The sequence below is a fragment of the Thermobia domestica genome, chromosome 7, assembly GCF_964235325.1.
Source record: "Thermobia domestica chromosome 7, izTheDome1.hap1.1, whole genome shotgun sequence".
Lineage (NCBI taxonomy): Eukaryota > Metazoa > Arthropoda > Insecta > Zygentoma > Lepismatidae > Thermobia > Thermobia domestica.
This window is the reverse complement of record NC_137460.1, coordinates 53,567,417-53,581,816: the sequence shown is the minus strand read 5'-3', so window position 1 is coordinate 53,581,816 and position 14,400 is coordinate 53,567,417. Positions and strand designations below refer to the sequence as shown.

General features: G+C 35.0%; 1 protein-coding gene across 1 annotated transcript in view; it reads left to right on the top strand.

Annotated features, from left to right (window-relative positions):
- The window catches only part of tyn (trynity), a 129,868-nt gene extending 125,570 nt beyond the window's left edge, over positions 1-4,298 (top strand). The window contains exons 15-16 of the mRNA XM_081764672.1: positions 261-462; positions 1,968-4,298. Coding sequence (XP_081620798.1) covers positions 261-462; positions 1,968-2,119 — 354 coding nt within the window. The 3' untranslated portion in view covers positions 2,120-4,298. The remainder of the gene's footprint in view (positions 1-260; positions 463-1,967) is intronic.
- The last annotated feature ends 10,102 nt before the right edge of the window (positions 4,299-14,400 follow it).

Below are 14,400 nucleotides of genomic sequence, written 5' to 3'. Positions count from 1 at the left end.
AAATTTATATAGTTTTGCGGGCCGCAGCCCTCCATTTTAAGCTCAACTTTCAAAAGGCTAAGTCAAAATATTACCATTATACGTACTAATGCTAGAAAGTTTTCTCCCATTAATCTTAATGTAGTTTCAACCAATCAAGGAACTGAGTCTCACTTATACATATTCATAAGCTTCACTATGTATATATATGCATGTAGATGTAGATGTGATGCTACCTTTCAATTTCACCTATACTGACATCAATAATTTCTATATTTCAGTCTATTTGCGAATACGGCCGTGAAGCAATCGAATCATGGGGCAGAAGGCGAAGATCAATCAGTAATAATAATAACAACAATAACAGAAGTGCCGAAGAGAGCGACGACATGACACTTAGCCAAGAAATCCTTGTGTTGGACTTCAATGAAGAGAAGAGCGAATTTCTTCGAGATGAACCACCATTCTCAGATTTTGGACCAGGTAAATACAAGAAAATTTCCTACGAATTATTCGCTATTTAAGAACAAAAGAAACGTAACTCAAATTTTGCTTCCTTCTTATGAAGGGCTCATAGAATCATATTTAAATTATTTTGTCAATCGAAAATTTATTTAGGAAAATTTCGGATATATATAAATATGGTGTTTTGGAATTGAAAAAAATCTTGGCTCAAGAAGCATCTAGTACAATCATTCTTTCAATTATAAAATGTTCTTCCATTTTTCGCAATTCTCGTAAATTGAAAAGCTTCCAGGCTAACCTCTTCCTCTTGACAGCAATATACTGTCTACTTGCTTTCCTCTCCCTATTTTTCATTCCACTATAACCTCTATCACACCCATTCCATACACAGACAATTTTTCTTCCTCTTCTTAAACTATTTTCAGTATTGTTTTTTCCTCCTTCTAGCATTTGTTCATTAGTTTTCAGTTCGATTAAGTTAATTTTCTCTACTGTTTTTGATACTTTGGCCTTCAGTTGTCTTTCGTCGCTTGGTATCCACGTTTTTGTCACATACAGTACAATACTTCCCGTAAAATATTTTTGATGACACTTTTTCTTAATACATTATTCATTACTTCCTAAATACTTCTTCGTTATTATAAACTTTACTTTCATTTCATGTATCCACTTCATAGTTTCACTGATAATCCAACATGGATACCGAAAACTAGACACGTGCTCTACTTTCTCCCTACATTTTATCTCTCCCTGTCTGTATTTTATCCAGACAATTCGTTCCAATCACAATTACTTTGGTCTTTTTAACATTTATTTTCATTTTATTCTTCACAGCTTTTCCTAGTTTTTTAATATTAATTTTCTTTTAGGATCCAAAATAAACCCATATCATCTGCAAACAGTACACACATAAGAAAAACAGTTCATCTTTGTGTTTATCACTTTGAGTATTTCCTTTCTCTCTGGGAATATCATCAGCACCATTTTTATTACTATATCATAGGATCCTCACTTTTACATCTCCTATTGTAAATTTTGTTTTCTTTAATATGTCCCTGTATTTCCCGTCAATTCACTGTTTTTACAAAAACACCATTTACATTAACAATTTATGCGAAATTCCACAATATGTCTTTAAATTATGCTTTATGTATGCTATTTATGTCTTTTAACAATTGTCATCCCCCCCCCCCCTTTCCCCGTGAAACGCTAATATTACTTAGAAAATTTATGAAAGCACAGGTGATAAAACAATGAAGAATTGCTTGTGAGTGGCATGTATTTTCATACAGGTCATATTGTCGTCAATGTAACGAGGAAGATGCAAGGGTTTCGAAGTCTTTTATCCAGAACCCAAGAAAATGCTGTGTACATTCTTTCACACAAAAAAAGGTAATACGGATATATTTTAAACCTACTTCGTATAGAGTTGATTGTACTTCTTTGCTGCTGTACTGTTGAGAGATAATAAGAAATATAAAAACTAACATCAAGTTTTTTTTTTTTTTTTTTTTTTTTTTCAGACAAAACAATCACAATTGTTGAAAGCTGCCCAACGAAGACGTCTGTCCTCGCTCTGGGAGTGACTTGTGCCCTCCTTATTCTTATTTACATTAGCACCATCTTCTGCTACTACATGAAGAAGTGGATGTCTCCTAGGAAGGGTTTGCCATGAGAATTTCCGACAATAAAGCACCAAAGATGAACACTTATACAATATTTTTTTGAGATCATAAACGCCGCTGTTTTCATATCAGAGTGATTGATTGAAGTTAGTGTGATCTCGGTGTGAAGTATTTTGTGGTGTTAAAAGTATAAAAATACCACCTCTTTAAAAAAAATAAATAAATAATCTTAACCAACCTGGACTTCTGGAATCGAAGCAATGGCTGGGTTTTTGATTTTCCCAATACGAAAGTCATTCGAGTATGAACTCCCAAGTCTGTAATTGAACTAGTGCTAATTCCTCAATCGACAGTGCGTGCTATATAACAATATATATGTATACAATATTTATGAACATTTATATTATCAGAATATAACAAATGTTTCTGCTTTGAGATGTAAAAAAAAGTAAGATATATTTGCATATTGTGAGAACTCTTCAAAACCTTGTTAAAAGTGTTTTTAAAGAAATGTGACAGAAGGAACGGTTTTGGAAAGATCTCATGAATGCAATTTACCCACATTTTTTAAAAAAATGGTTTATGGAAAACAGAATGAGGGTAAAATAAGACAGCTGAACTCAATAAAAAAAACCTTTTTATTTCTTTGGAGTTCAGCATTGGGTTATATAGGTGGTTGTTCTAATAGTAAAGTTACCTGTAATAATGTAGTTAATTTATCATGTAAATAGCTATGAAAGAGAGAATTTGACCAGTATGAATGCTAAGTTATTTATATAAAAAAGTTTTTTTCAATAAATAATAGTACAAAACATACATTTGAACACATTTATTGATAAAATATTACCAAGCCCATAGCCAAACTCTATATTTATACTTTTGCCAGAATATTTTATCCCTCCCCCTCCTTTATATTTTTCAAGCTGGCTACGGGCTTGAATAGCACTACTATAATTTGGGAGCCAGGAATACTTTGAGGAATGGGGTATTAAGGAGGAATGCGGTGAATTTCATCATTAACGGCGTATAATAGTTTGTGATAAATAGAATCGACATTTTCAAGAATGTTTTAATAACCGGAGGTTTTGAAGAAATTTAAAATCTATCTTACAATAAATGTTCTGTGTTTTCAAGAATATAGGAAATTTTTGTAAGATTTGTTTCTAAATGCCTAGAATGCATAACTTAAAACATTGAAAAAAAAAAAAAAAAAAAAAAGGGTTTTGACATTCTCATATATATGCTCGTAAAGTTATGAACACAATTTTCGTTGGAAACACGACGAGCTGTTGTACATTATATACGTTGAGCACAAGTAGAATTGTCAGATTGTACACACAGAACAGTAAACAGATTTACGTATTTTATTTACGTCACTGATAAAGACGCTGAGAAAATAGCTTTCGCTTCTATTACTCGAAACATTTCATAAATTTTATGTAATATTTCCTCGGTATAAAACTCGGCAAGAAATACCTTGAAGGCATTACTGGCTCTTGAAGCTGAATATCAGTATTGATGATTGTTTTGTTTTTTAGAATCTTTTTTGTTATGATTTGCTTAAGATGAAAAATAATTCAAAGAACGAGAGGTAAAGTTCAGGTTGAAACCAGGGATAAAAGTGAGAGGAAATGCGAGAGGACGCCGTTCCCCTACTTCCAAAAAATATTTATGCCATCCCTCCACTTCCTAAAAATTACAATGGGCAAATATAGGTACGAGGGACGGCGTGACGTCATTCCTCTATCTTTTAGGATCCACTTTTAGCCCTAGTTGAAACTGAACCAAAAGTTATTTGTTGAAGGAATGCACAATCAGCAATAAAAAAGTTTGTACCATTTGTAAACAATTCAGAGAAAAATTTGGAGATATGGGCACTAATTTTATTTAAAAATATATTATTTTAAAAAAGAATAATCAACGAAATAAATACATAAATTATTATTACAAAAATAGATGGCCACTTTTCTAAAATAAAATTCTTCGCACTGAAAAAAGGAAAGCTTTTGCCGGCTGTATGTGTAGTATTGGTTTGTATGTAAGAATTATTATTTGTTGTGGGTAAAACTATTTTATCTACACATGTTTTGCAAATTTACCATGATGTTTTGTATGTTATGTTTGAGAATAAGGATTCCTAATTCGTTAATGACATTTGTTCAATAATTGATTATATTATCATGTACGAAGACATGACGTTACTAATTTAATGATTCAATAAAATCAATAATATTTGCTTGATTTTTACTTGCAGGCTTTTGATTTCTTTTATTATTTTTCTCCTAATTACTTCTAGCTTAAAGCTTGTCCGTAAATTCTTTTTTCCTTTTAAGCTAGTTCCTTTCAAAACTTCCTTATATTGATATAATTTTATACACAGCTAAGGGTGAGTAGATTTTTTGAGAAAGCTTGACGTCAATTTTCTTAAAACAATTATAGAACTCAGTGTCATAAATCTAGGAGAATCTTACATGAAGTCAAAGGGGAAAAGAAATTCTAATCAACATAGGTTGAAAAACACCTCCTTTCAGTTATAAACCGCCGAAAATGCGACATATCACGTTTTACAATGCCCTGACTTGAAAATTACGGAACCTGTCGGAAAATTGTGGAATATTCAATGAAAACATTTACTCTTGAGAGAGATTTTTTTTTAAGAATAATTAAACAAATAAAATGTAGGTTATAGAATCTTCAATAGAAAACAAAAGACTAAGTTAGATGCATCTAGTTATTATTGATATAAAGTTACATTGAATGAATTGAAATGAATTAAAGCCTGTCTTGGAGGAAGACCTCCATGCACTGAACTTCTCGTATATTGTTTCTTTACATAGTTGAATCAAAAGGTTTTACTTACAGAATAGTTGAAGGTTTCTGTTTGTCAACTAACTTGACTATGCTGAAAGATACAGACTATATCGACGCTATTGACGTTTCTGACCGTTCTGACCCCTCGTTTATTTTTTAGTCAGTTTGTATATTTTTGTAATTGTCACTTTCATTTTTCTGATTTCACTTGTTTGAAAGTGAATTTACTTGTTTTGTAGAAGCTTTCATTTTTAATACTAAATAATAATAATAATAATAATAATAATATACATAATTATTTTTTGAGAATTACATTACACTAGTATGCACTCTATTTAAATGTCCATGTTTCACAATCTTCTTGTACCTTGCAACAAGTATTCAAATAGTACTTAAGGAATGTATCCCCGTACCCGAGCTTACTTTATACAACTAGTTACGCTGGTACGGAGGATTATGAAATAGAAGTATTTAGATAGAGTGCATGCTAGTTCTTGGATAATCGCTTGCGAGAGGTACCGTAATTTTCAAGGTTTAAAACCGCATTTTCAGCTATTTATAACTCTGAAAGGAGGCGTTTTCAGCCCCATATTTAATACAAGTTTTTCCTTCATTTGATATAAGGAACCACCTCTTAAACTTATGACATGGAATTTATCAATATTCAATGTACAGTACACCCCATTGTTGTGATAAAAGACATTTTAATCCTTTGGTTTACTATTACTGCTAACATATCCCTTCAAATGCAATATCTCGAAAGTTCCGATGTTTGCTTATTCTGTTACATCGTTATAAGACATTAAGCTTATTATTTATATATTTTTGATCACTGATTAACCAAGGAATTACGTTTCTGCTTCCCAGACATTCTGTAGCATAGTTCAAACTCTTCATGACTAATGTTTAATCACTTTTTATATTTTAGACGGGGGACTCTTCACACCTATTCCTTCATAAAATTTCTTTAATTTACAATATCTTCTTTTTCCTCCTTTTCTTTTTTTAAATGATAAATTGTTACATTTTCTGAGAAATAGAATACGCAAAGAATACAGGGAGAGTACATGGAACTCGAAGTGACCAATTACAGCACGAAAAAAAACAAAAAAACAATATATATAAAACAAGCTTCATTGTCATAACGTGAAACTGAAACAATAATAAAACTTTAATCAACATGTCAATAATCTTTAATATTTTATTATCTACTTCTTTTCAGTTTAATTTCGTAGTAAACAAAAAGTCGTTCCGAATATTACTCCACATAGACATTGATACTCCTGCTGGAGTTCCCCAAGCTATGTCTACCTTATACGTATCATATACAGGAAAGCGCATTACTACAAGTCAGTAAACAAACAACAAACGCATATAACAACAATATAGACACACAACTATCATTGTGAATAGTATCTACTCCAAAACTATTTCCTACTATTCTTCGGTTTTGAACAAAACCTCAGTGAATATACCGAAAAATCTATTATATTTGCATTTATTCAATAGTTCTGTTGGAGTATATTGTATTACAATTGAATAAAAATTGTCAAGTTTTCTATAATAAGTCCCACTGCTTTCAGTATAGCATTGCAAATATTATGCAGTAACAGTTTCTATTACAAACAGCACATGCGTCAGTTAGGAGTATGTGTGTCACAGGGACATAACGCAGTGGGTGAGTCCTGAGGGTCCGGATCCTCCCAAAATCCCGACTTTTGTGTAAATTTGGTGTAATTTATGGGATATATTTTACAAATTTTAATATAATTTATCTTCTTACTGAATTTTGATCCCCCAATTAAATTTCTGCCTGGTGTACCATCGTTAGAAGACAAAAACGATCAATACATTCTATTTAACTTAAAAACAAAAACAAAACAAAAAAACTAACTCACTCTATGGCCTATGGAACCCGGAGATTCAATGCCACGTTCACAAAAGCTCTCCACTGATTTCTATCCTTAGCCAACTGGATCCAGTTTCTAATTTGTATTCCTGTTTCTGCGAGATCCATCTTAATATTGTCCTCCCATCTGCGCCTAGGTCTTCCTAATGGTCGTTTTCCGATTGGTCTTCCAGTCACGAGTTTGAAAGTGTTTCTACTTTCTTCCATCCTAGCTACATGACCTGCCCACCTAAGCCTCCTAGACTTGATGACCCTAACAATGTTTGGTAAACCGTATAAATTATAGTTGCTCGTTATGAAGTTTTCCGCCATTCTCCATTCCCATTCCTCTTGGATCCGAATATTTGACTCAGGATCTTGTTCTCAAATACTTTCAGTCTATGTTCTTCCCTCAGAGTAAGCGACCATGTTTCGCAACCATACAGAACAACAGGCATAATTAGTGTACTTTTTTACACACACAGAAGATGAACAAATAAATGTGCTCCATCAAAATAAAAATTATCAATTATTACTGCCAACGACCGACATACTTTTCAGCGCCATAAATATGTGTTTTTCTTGAAAACTACGCATATCTTACTGTTAGTCATCTTTTGTTTCACTAGATGTGATATACCAATTGATTTATGTATTATCTTTGAATAACAGTATTATAAGTTATAAGAATTGTTAATTTTGGGCTGTAACTCATTAACCATACTCTGTACCACATACTTTTGCGCATCGCAAAAAAAAAAAAAAAAAAAAAAAAAAAAAAAAAAAAAACTAAGTAAGAGTCATAAAGAAAGAAGAGAAATAGTTATTCTGTGAACAGTAAACAGCAAGAGAACAATGTCGTTAATTGCTTCAGAAATATAGTAAGTTTTCAATGGTCACAACGGTGAGTTGTTCTTTCATTTGTGACTATCTGCTCTTTGCGGTTAGTCCAGTTTCTTTGTTCTTACATTGCCTGAAATCTGTTTCATATTAGCCATAGTATTGGAAAGAAAGAACAGACACAGTGGGTGTTAAGACGTTGCTATCCTGCAATTGTGGTAAACAGAGGGCTGGAGAAAGGGATGCTGTTCTAAAAATCATCATGGGAACTTCAAAGAAATTTACCGAACTGCACTTCTGTTGAATGAATGTACTATACTGTCATCATGAACAGCTTAATGACGGTATGTTTCATTATCAGTTTCATGTCAGTAAGTGGTGTAAGGGTCTCGTATAGCATTGATTTTAGGTTTACAAAGAAATTATTTCCATTTTCTCGAAAACTACGCATGAGTATTTCGGGTCAAACACGTCACTTTGTTCAGCGCAATAAGATCATTCGATTGGTATGTGTCTCATCTTTTGATCATTCTTCTAAAGTTAAATGCTAACAATATTGTAGAAGTGAAAATGCTAAGCTAACATTATGTGTGCCAAATTTTGAAGCATTGATGGGTTTTATTTATTTATTTATTTTTAGACCTTTATTTTGGGTACCTTTCTTTCAACATAAAAATAAAGGGATGATCATCTTCGGAACAGGTTGAAGTGACCCATGGACGATGAATGTGAAGGTAAGAGCTGAAGTTGACCATATGAGTCATGCCCCTGCTCTGCTACAGCTGTGCTGTCAGACTCATCGTACTACACCAGACGGCCGTCATCGGATTGTCTACTACTCACACATATTATATATAAGGAAAACAAATCTGGATAAAACTAGTTTCAGCACAAGAAAGCGCAAAAAATGAGGTATACACAAACCGGACACCTGCCGAGACGCAGGTAGTTCAAGGGACGGCCCCATAGAATGGGGTCCACAGCAATTCCAGTTGGCCCGAGCCGATGACGGAAGGCAGACTGCCTACAAGTCGAGTATAGCATAGGTCTTCTGCGATATTGTGATTGATATAATTTTTATATTTATTAACTTAGAGCAATAATTGTTTTTGCGATATGTTCAAAATATTTTGTAGTAGTAGTAGATTGAATTTCATAAAGTATCGTTATTTATCATTTTAGTTATAACCAATTAGAATTTTTATTATCCAGATAAAAATAGTTGTCTTAGGGGGGTGGATATCATTTTGACTTCATCACATCCAGGAAGTGATGAAGTCAGACCTACGCTTCCCCTGTATTTACCTGTGTACCAATTTTACAACTCAATGAACAATACAGCCGCTTTCGAGCAGACAGAAAATGGAATACAGACGGCTGTTTCAGCCTTACGGTAGTGAAGTACAGACCCTTGCCCTAGGGCGTAAAACCCCGTTTCCACCAGCGATCATGTTCAATGTGAGAGCCCCGTTGGTGAACGATTGCACGACATCGTAGTTTCCACTGAAGGAGACCCCTATTGAACACTGCCTGATCCAAATTCGCCCACTCCTCCTTGCACACTTTCCAAAGGCCACCAAGTGTGGTCGGACGACGTTTATTGATGTTCTGTTTGAGGAGGCCGAAAGCCTCCAGGAGAAACAGTTCAGTTGTGATCCAGGAGAAACAGTTGCAGTTGACCGTCCAACACGCCTCGCTATGTCATGTTGGGTGGGTGGATTCTCCTGGATCACAAACGGGCGGACCTTGGCAATGACGTCTTGACTGCGTTGTTGAGCCGGTTGCTTCTTTCGCCCCTTTTGACGACGCATGCCAATGGTTTGCTCTGGGTTTGCATTGCGATGGATGGCTGAATTAATTCCCTTATCAGACACTGTGAAACCTTTCTTCTTGCACTGCGTTCTTATTCGGCTATAGTTGTAGCCTATATCAGAAAGTGCTACGATGTAGCCCTTCCAAAAAGGGTCGATTTTCGGCGGCATTCTGCTCACACACGTCTCTCCTCTGCACGGCTTGTATACAAGTGTCTGGCTACTCCGTGCTGCGTGCGTCACGTGGCTGACACGAAACTAGCGCCTCTGGTGGCGACTGCAAATTGCTACCATAAGGATGACACAGCCTTCTGTACATATACAGTATAACCCGTCTAACCGGAAATCGAACCCAGGTCATCCAGTTGTAGGTAGTTGCCTTACCGACTAAACCACAGAGTTTCTTCAATATAAAAATACTTCACTAAACTTACCATTTGAGATTCTGAAAACTTCTTGTTTCTTTTCAACACTTCATGTCTAACAAGAGTGCTGTAGTCATATTTACAATATACCCACATGGACGCAAGTCAACAAGAGTGTTTATTGATTAGAGAGATTATATATGAATCCAAAAACACAACACACAATTAAATAACCAGTTGTTGCGCCTAAGAGGAGCTCAAACTACAGTACAATATAGGTTAAAATCGTGCTTAATTAAAAGTTCTAATTGGTTAATTTAACCATTTTTCTTTTCAACTCCCCCCCACCAACCACCCCCAAACTCCATATCATATTAATACCCAAATCTAAACAAAATTTTGCCCTTTGAAATAATGAAACAATTAGGTTGAAACTATACACTTTTTACGCTTCAATTAAATCGCCAAATTGCCTGCAAGTTTAACACTCGATAGCAGGTAACAATATCTAATAGCGGCCGGCAGACAATTATTAGCGCACGTACCGACATTACTAGCGCGACTGTTTATTATTACGATTAGCGAGGAATATGAATGAGAGGGTGTTAGAAATGGTGGGGCGAGAAAAGAACAATTTTAGATATTACTGAAAACAGGAAGAGAAACTCGTTGAAACATTGGCTAAGAAGGAACTACATAATGAGGGACGTGCTAAAGGGTATTGTGGCAGGAAACAGAGAGAGGGGCGAAGGAAGCTACAATTGATGGACGGTATCAAAATAGAAAAATCGTACGTGAAGACGAAGAGGTTAGCAGAAAACCGTGGTGCATGAAGTTTCTTAGTTACGGCAAGTGACCTGCCAATAATGGCAGAATATCTATGATGATGATGATGATGATGATTACACACCAATTTTTCCATTTATCATCAGGATATTCATATTGCAAGGATCCCCACATCACAACAGACTCAACACGTGCTATTATTTATAAACAACATAGCAGACAGCAAGCCAACGCGGAAGGACACCGAGGAACGCCGAAAGCAGACGGACCTCACGGAAGGACCCGAGGAGGACAAATAAAAGGAGGAACACCGAGGGACCCAGCATCAGTCGTCCAACTGATCAAATCACCTACACCACCCTGAGGTCGCACTGGACTAGGGGACACCCATCCTTCCCGAGGTCGCACTGGACTAGGGATCCTCTCAACAACAAAGCCTTGCGAAGCTGCCTTGAGCTGAGGGGGCTATCCTTCCAAACTCACCGAACCGGCAGGTGCCTTGGAGACTGCCTTGAGAGAAGGGGCGCCGTGCAAAACACCTATACTCCTCTACTTGGACATTAACAAGGAAACAGCATTATTATCTTTGTAATCAAATACGTTTTGTATTTATCAAATTTTATAATAAATTGGTGAAGGGATAAAAATCTCGGTCCATTATTGACTCTACCAATAAATCATTGCAATATGTAATCTTCTCTCTTATAAATAAACACACATGTCGATTTGTATACAAGAAAATCTTCGAACACTTCTGGAATCCGTGACGACGACAGGCTACAATACATAACACTAAGTAAACAAAGGAAAAGTGTATTCAAACAGTTGCTTAGCCACAAGAGCCGATTTGAAACCAACTGTTATCAACAATGAGATTACTGTATTGTACTTTGTTCAACACAGATCTCATTTTAGAATATCCATGACTTAAAAATATAAAGTACTGATGATTTCATAAGCAACAAGTTAATAATTATATTTGTATCTTACATGTACATGATGTTAGTTTTTTTTTTTTTCTTAAAGGATTACAAAGGGTAAAAACTACAAACGCAGACGTACTTCTTCCTATATATTCTATTGCAATTAGTTCTACGAATTACATTTACACAACTAAAAGACAATCACTCTTTTTGTAGCATCGAGTGAGGTGAAATTTTCACACGTAAGTGTAAAAACCACCTAAATCCTAAAAATTTAAAAATTTATAACCGATATTTCACATTTTTGTCATTGTCGTTTCCATATTTCTGTGTTGAATTTGTATTAGTTGCAGAATTGATGAAACAGTAAATAGATTGAATAGATTTATGTATATATATAAAAGCTTTCAGATCTGACAACAGTTATCGTTTATAAGAATTTTTGCTATATTTAAGACTTTGTTGTTTGTATCATCCATTTCGAAAGGTTATATATATATATATATTTTTTATTATTTTAAAGTTATTTATTTATTTATTTTATAAGTAAAGACCATGCAGATGAAGGAAATCTATAATGTCTTTGATAATATTTCAGTTTTCGGATATTAATATTTGATTTATATGTAGTGATCAAAAGTCCGTGTAAGTAATAATTTTAATAGCTCTTCTCGTTTATCTTTCTATACATTACACTTAAAAATTAGATGAATACGAGTTCCAGGTTCTTCATTATACAAACATAGGTCATTTTCCTTACGTTGTACTTTATGAAGCATAAGTAAGGTGGTGTTTGAACGTAATCGAAGGAAAGTAATTATTTGCCTGCCTCTCACAGAACCGGAGTTTGAACGTAATCGAAGAAAAGTAATTATTTGCCTGCCTCTCACAGAACTGGAGTTTGAACGTAATCGAAGAAAAGTAATTATTTGCCTGCCTCTCACAGAACTGGAGTTTGAACGTAATCGAAGAAAAGTAATTATTTGCCTGCCTCTCATAGAACCGGAGTTTGAACGTAATCGAAGAAAAGTAATTATTTGCCTGCCTCTCACAGAACCGGAGTTTGAACGTAATCGAAGAAAAGTAATTATTTGCCTGCCTCTCATAGAACTGGAGTTTGAACGTAATCGAAGAAAAGTAATTATTTGCCTGCCTCTCACAGAACTGGAGTTTGAACGTAATCGAAGAAAAGTAATTATTTGCCTGCCTCTCACAGAACCGGAGTTTGAACGTAATCGAAGAAAAGTAATTATTTGCCTGCCTCTCACAGAACCGGAGTTTGAACGTAATCGAAGAAAAATAATAATTTGCCTGCCTCTCATAGAACCGGAGTTTGAACGTAATCGAAGAAAAGTAATTATTTGCCTGCCTCTCACAGAACCGGAGTTTGAACGTAATCGAAGAAAAATAATTATTTGCCTGCCTCTCATAGAACCGGAGTTTGAACGTAATCGAAGAAAAGTAATTATTTGCCTGCCTCTCACAGAACTGGAGTTTGAACGTAATCGAAGAAAAGTAATTATTTGCCTGCCTCTCACAGAACCGGAGTTTGAACGTAATCGAAGAAAAGTAATTATTTGCCTGCCTCTCACAGAACCGGAGTTTGAACGTAATCGAAGAAAAGTAATTATTTGCCTGCCTCTCACAGAACCGGAGTTTGAACGTAATCGAAGAAAAATAATTATTTGCCTGCCTCTCATAGAACCGGAGTTTGAACGTAATCGAAGAAAAGTAATTATTTGCCTGCCTCTCACAGAACTGGAGTTTGAACGTAATCGAAGAAAAGTAATTATTTGCCTGCCTCTCACAGAACCGGAGTTTGAACGTAATCGAAGAAAAGTAATTATTTGCCTGCCTCTCACAGAACCGGAGTTTGAACGTAATCGAAGAAAAATAATAATTTGCCTGCCTCTCATAGAACCGGAGTTTGAACGTAATCGAAGAAAAGTAATTATTTGCCTGCCTCTCACAGAACCGGAGTTTGAACGTAATCGAAGAAAAGTAATTATTTGCCTGCCTCTCACAGAACCGGAGTTTGAACGTAATCGAAGAAAAGTAATTATTTGCCTGCCTCTCATAGAACCGGAGTTTGAACGTAATCGAAGAAAAATAATTATTTGCCTGCCTCTCATAGAACCGGAGTTTGAACGTAATCGAAGAAAAGTAATTATTTGCCTGCCTCTCACAGAACTGGAGTTTGAACGTAATCGAAGAAAAGTAATTATTTGCCTGCCTCTCACAGAACCGGAGTTTGAACGTAATCGAAGAAAAGTAATTATTTGCCTGCCTCTCACAGAACCGGAGTTTGAACGTAATCGAAGAAAAGTAATTATTTGCCTGCCTCTCATAGAACCGGAGTTTGAACGTAATCGAAGAAAAGTAATTATTTGCCTGCCTCTCACAGAACTGGAGTTTGAACGTAATCGAAGAAAAGTAATTATTTGCCTGCCTCTTACAGAACCGGAGTTTGAACGTAATCGAAGAAAAGTAATTATTTGCCTGCCTCTCACAGAACCGGAGTTTGAACGTAATCGAAGATAAGTAATTATTTGCCTACTTTTAGCACGCCTCTCACAGAACAGTAGTAGCACTCCGAACTGCCGATTGAAGCTCTTACGTCTAAATCATGTGTACAAAGACATTTAGGACTGTTGCTATTTCAACATTATGGAACATACATATGCATTTATTTTATTTATTTTTTTTTTTTCGTAAATTTCAAACTAAATCATGTGTACAAAGACATTTAGAGACTGTTGCTATTTCAACAATATGGAACATACATATGCATTTAATTTTTTTGTCGTAAATTTCAAAACGATATGCATCAGTCATAACTATGATTTCATTGAGCACTGCAGTGTCACAGCTTCTCAGAAAATCAAAAATTGCACCGGTTTGGTTAAG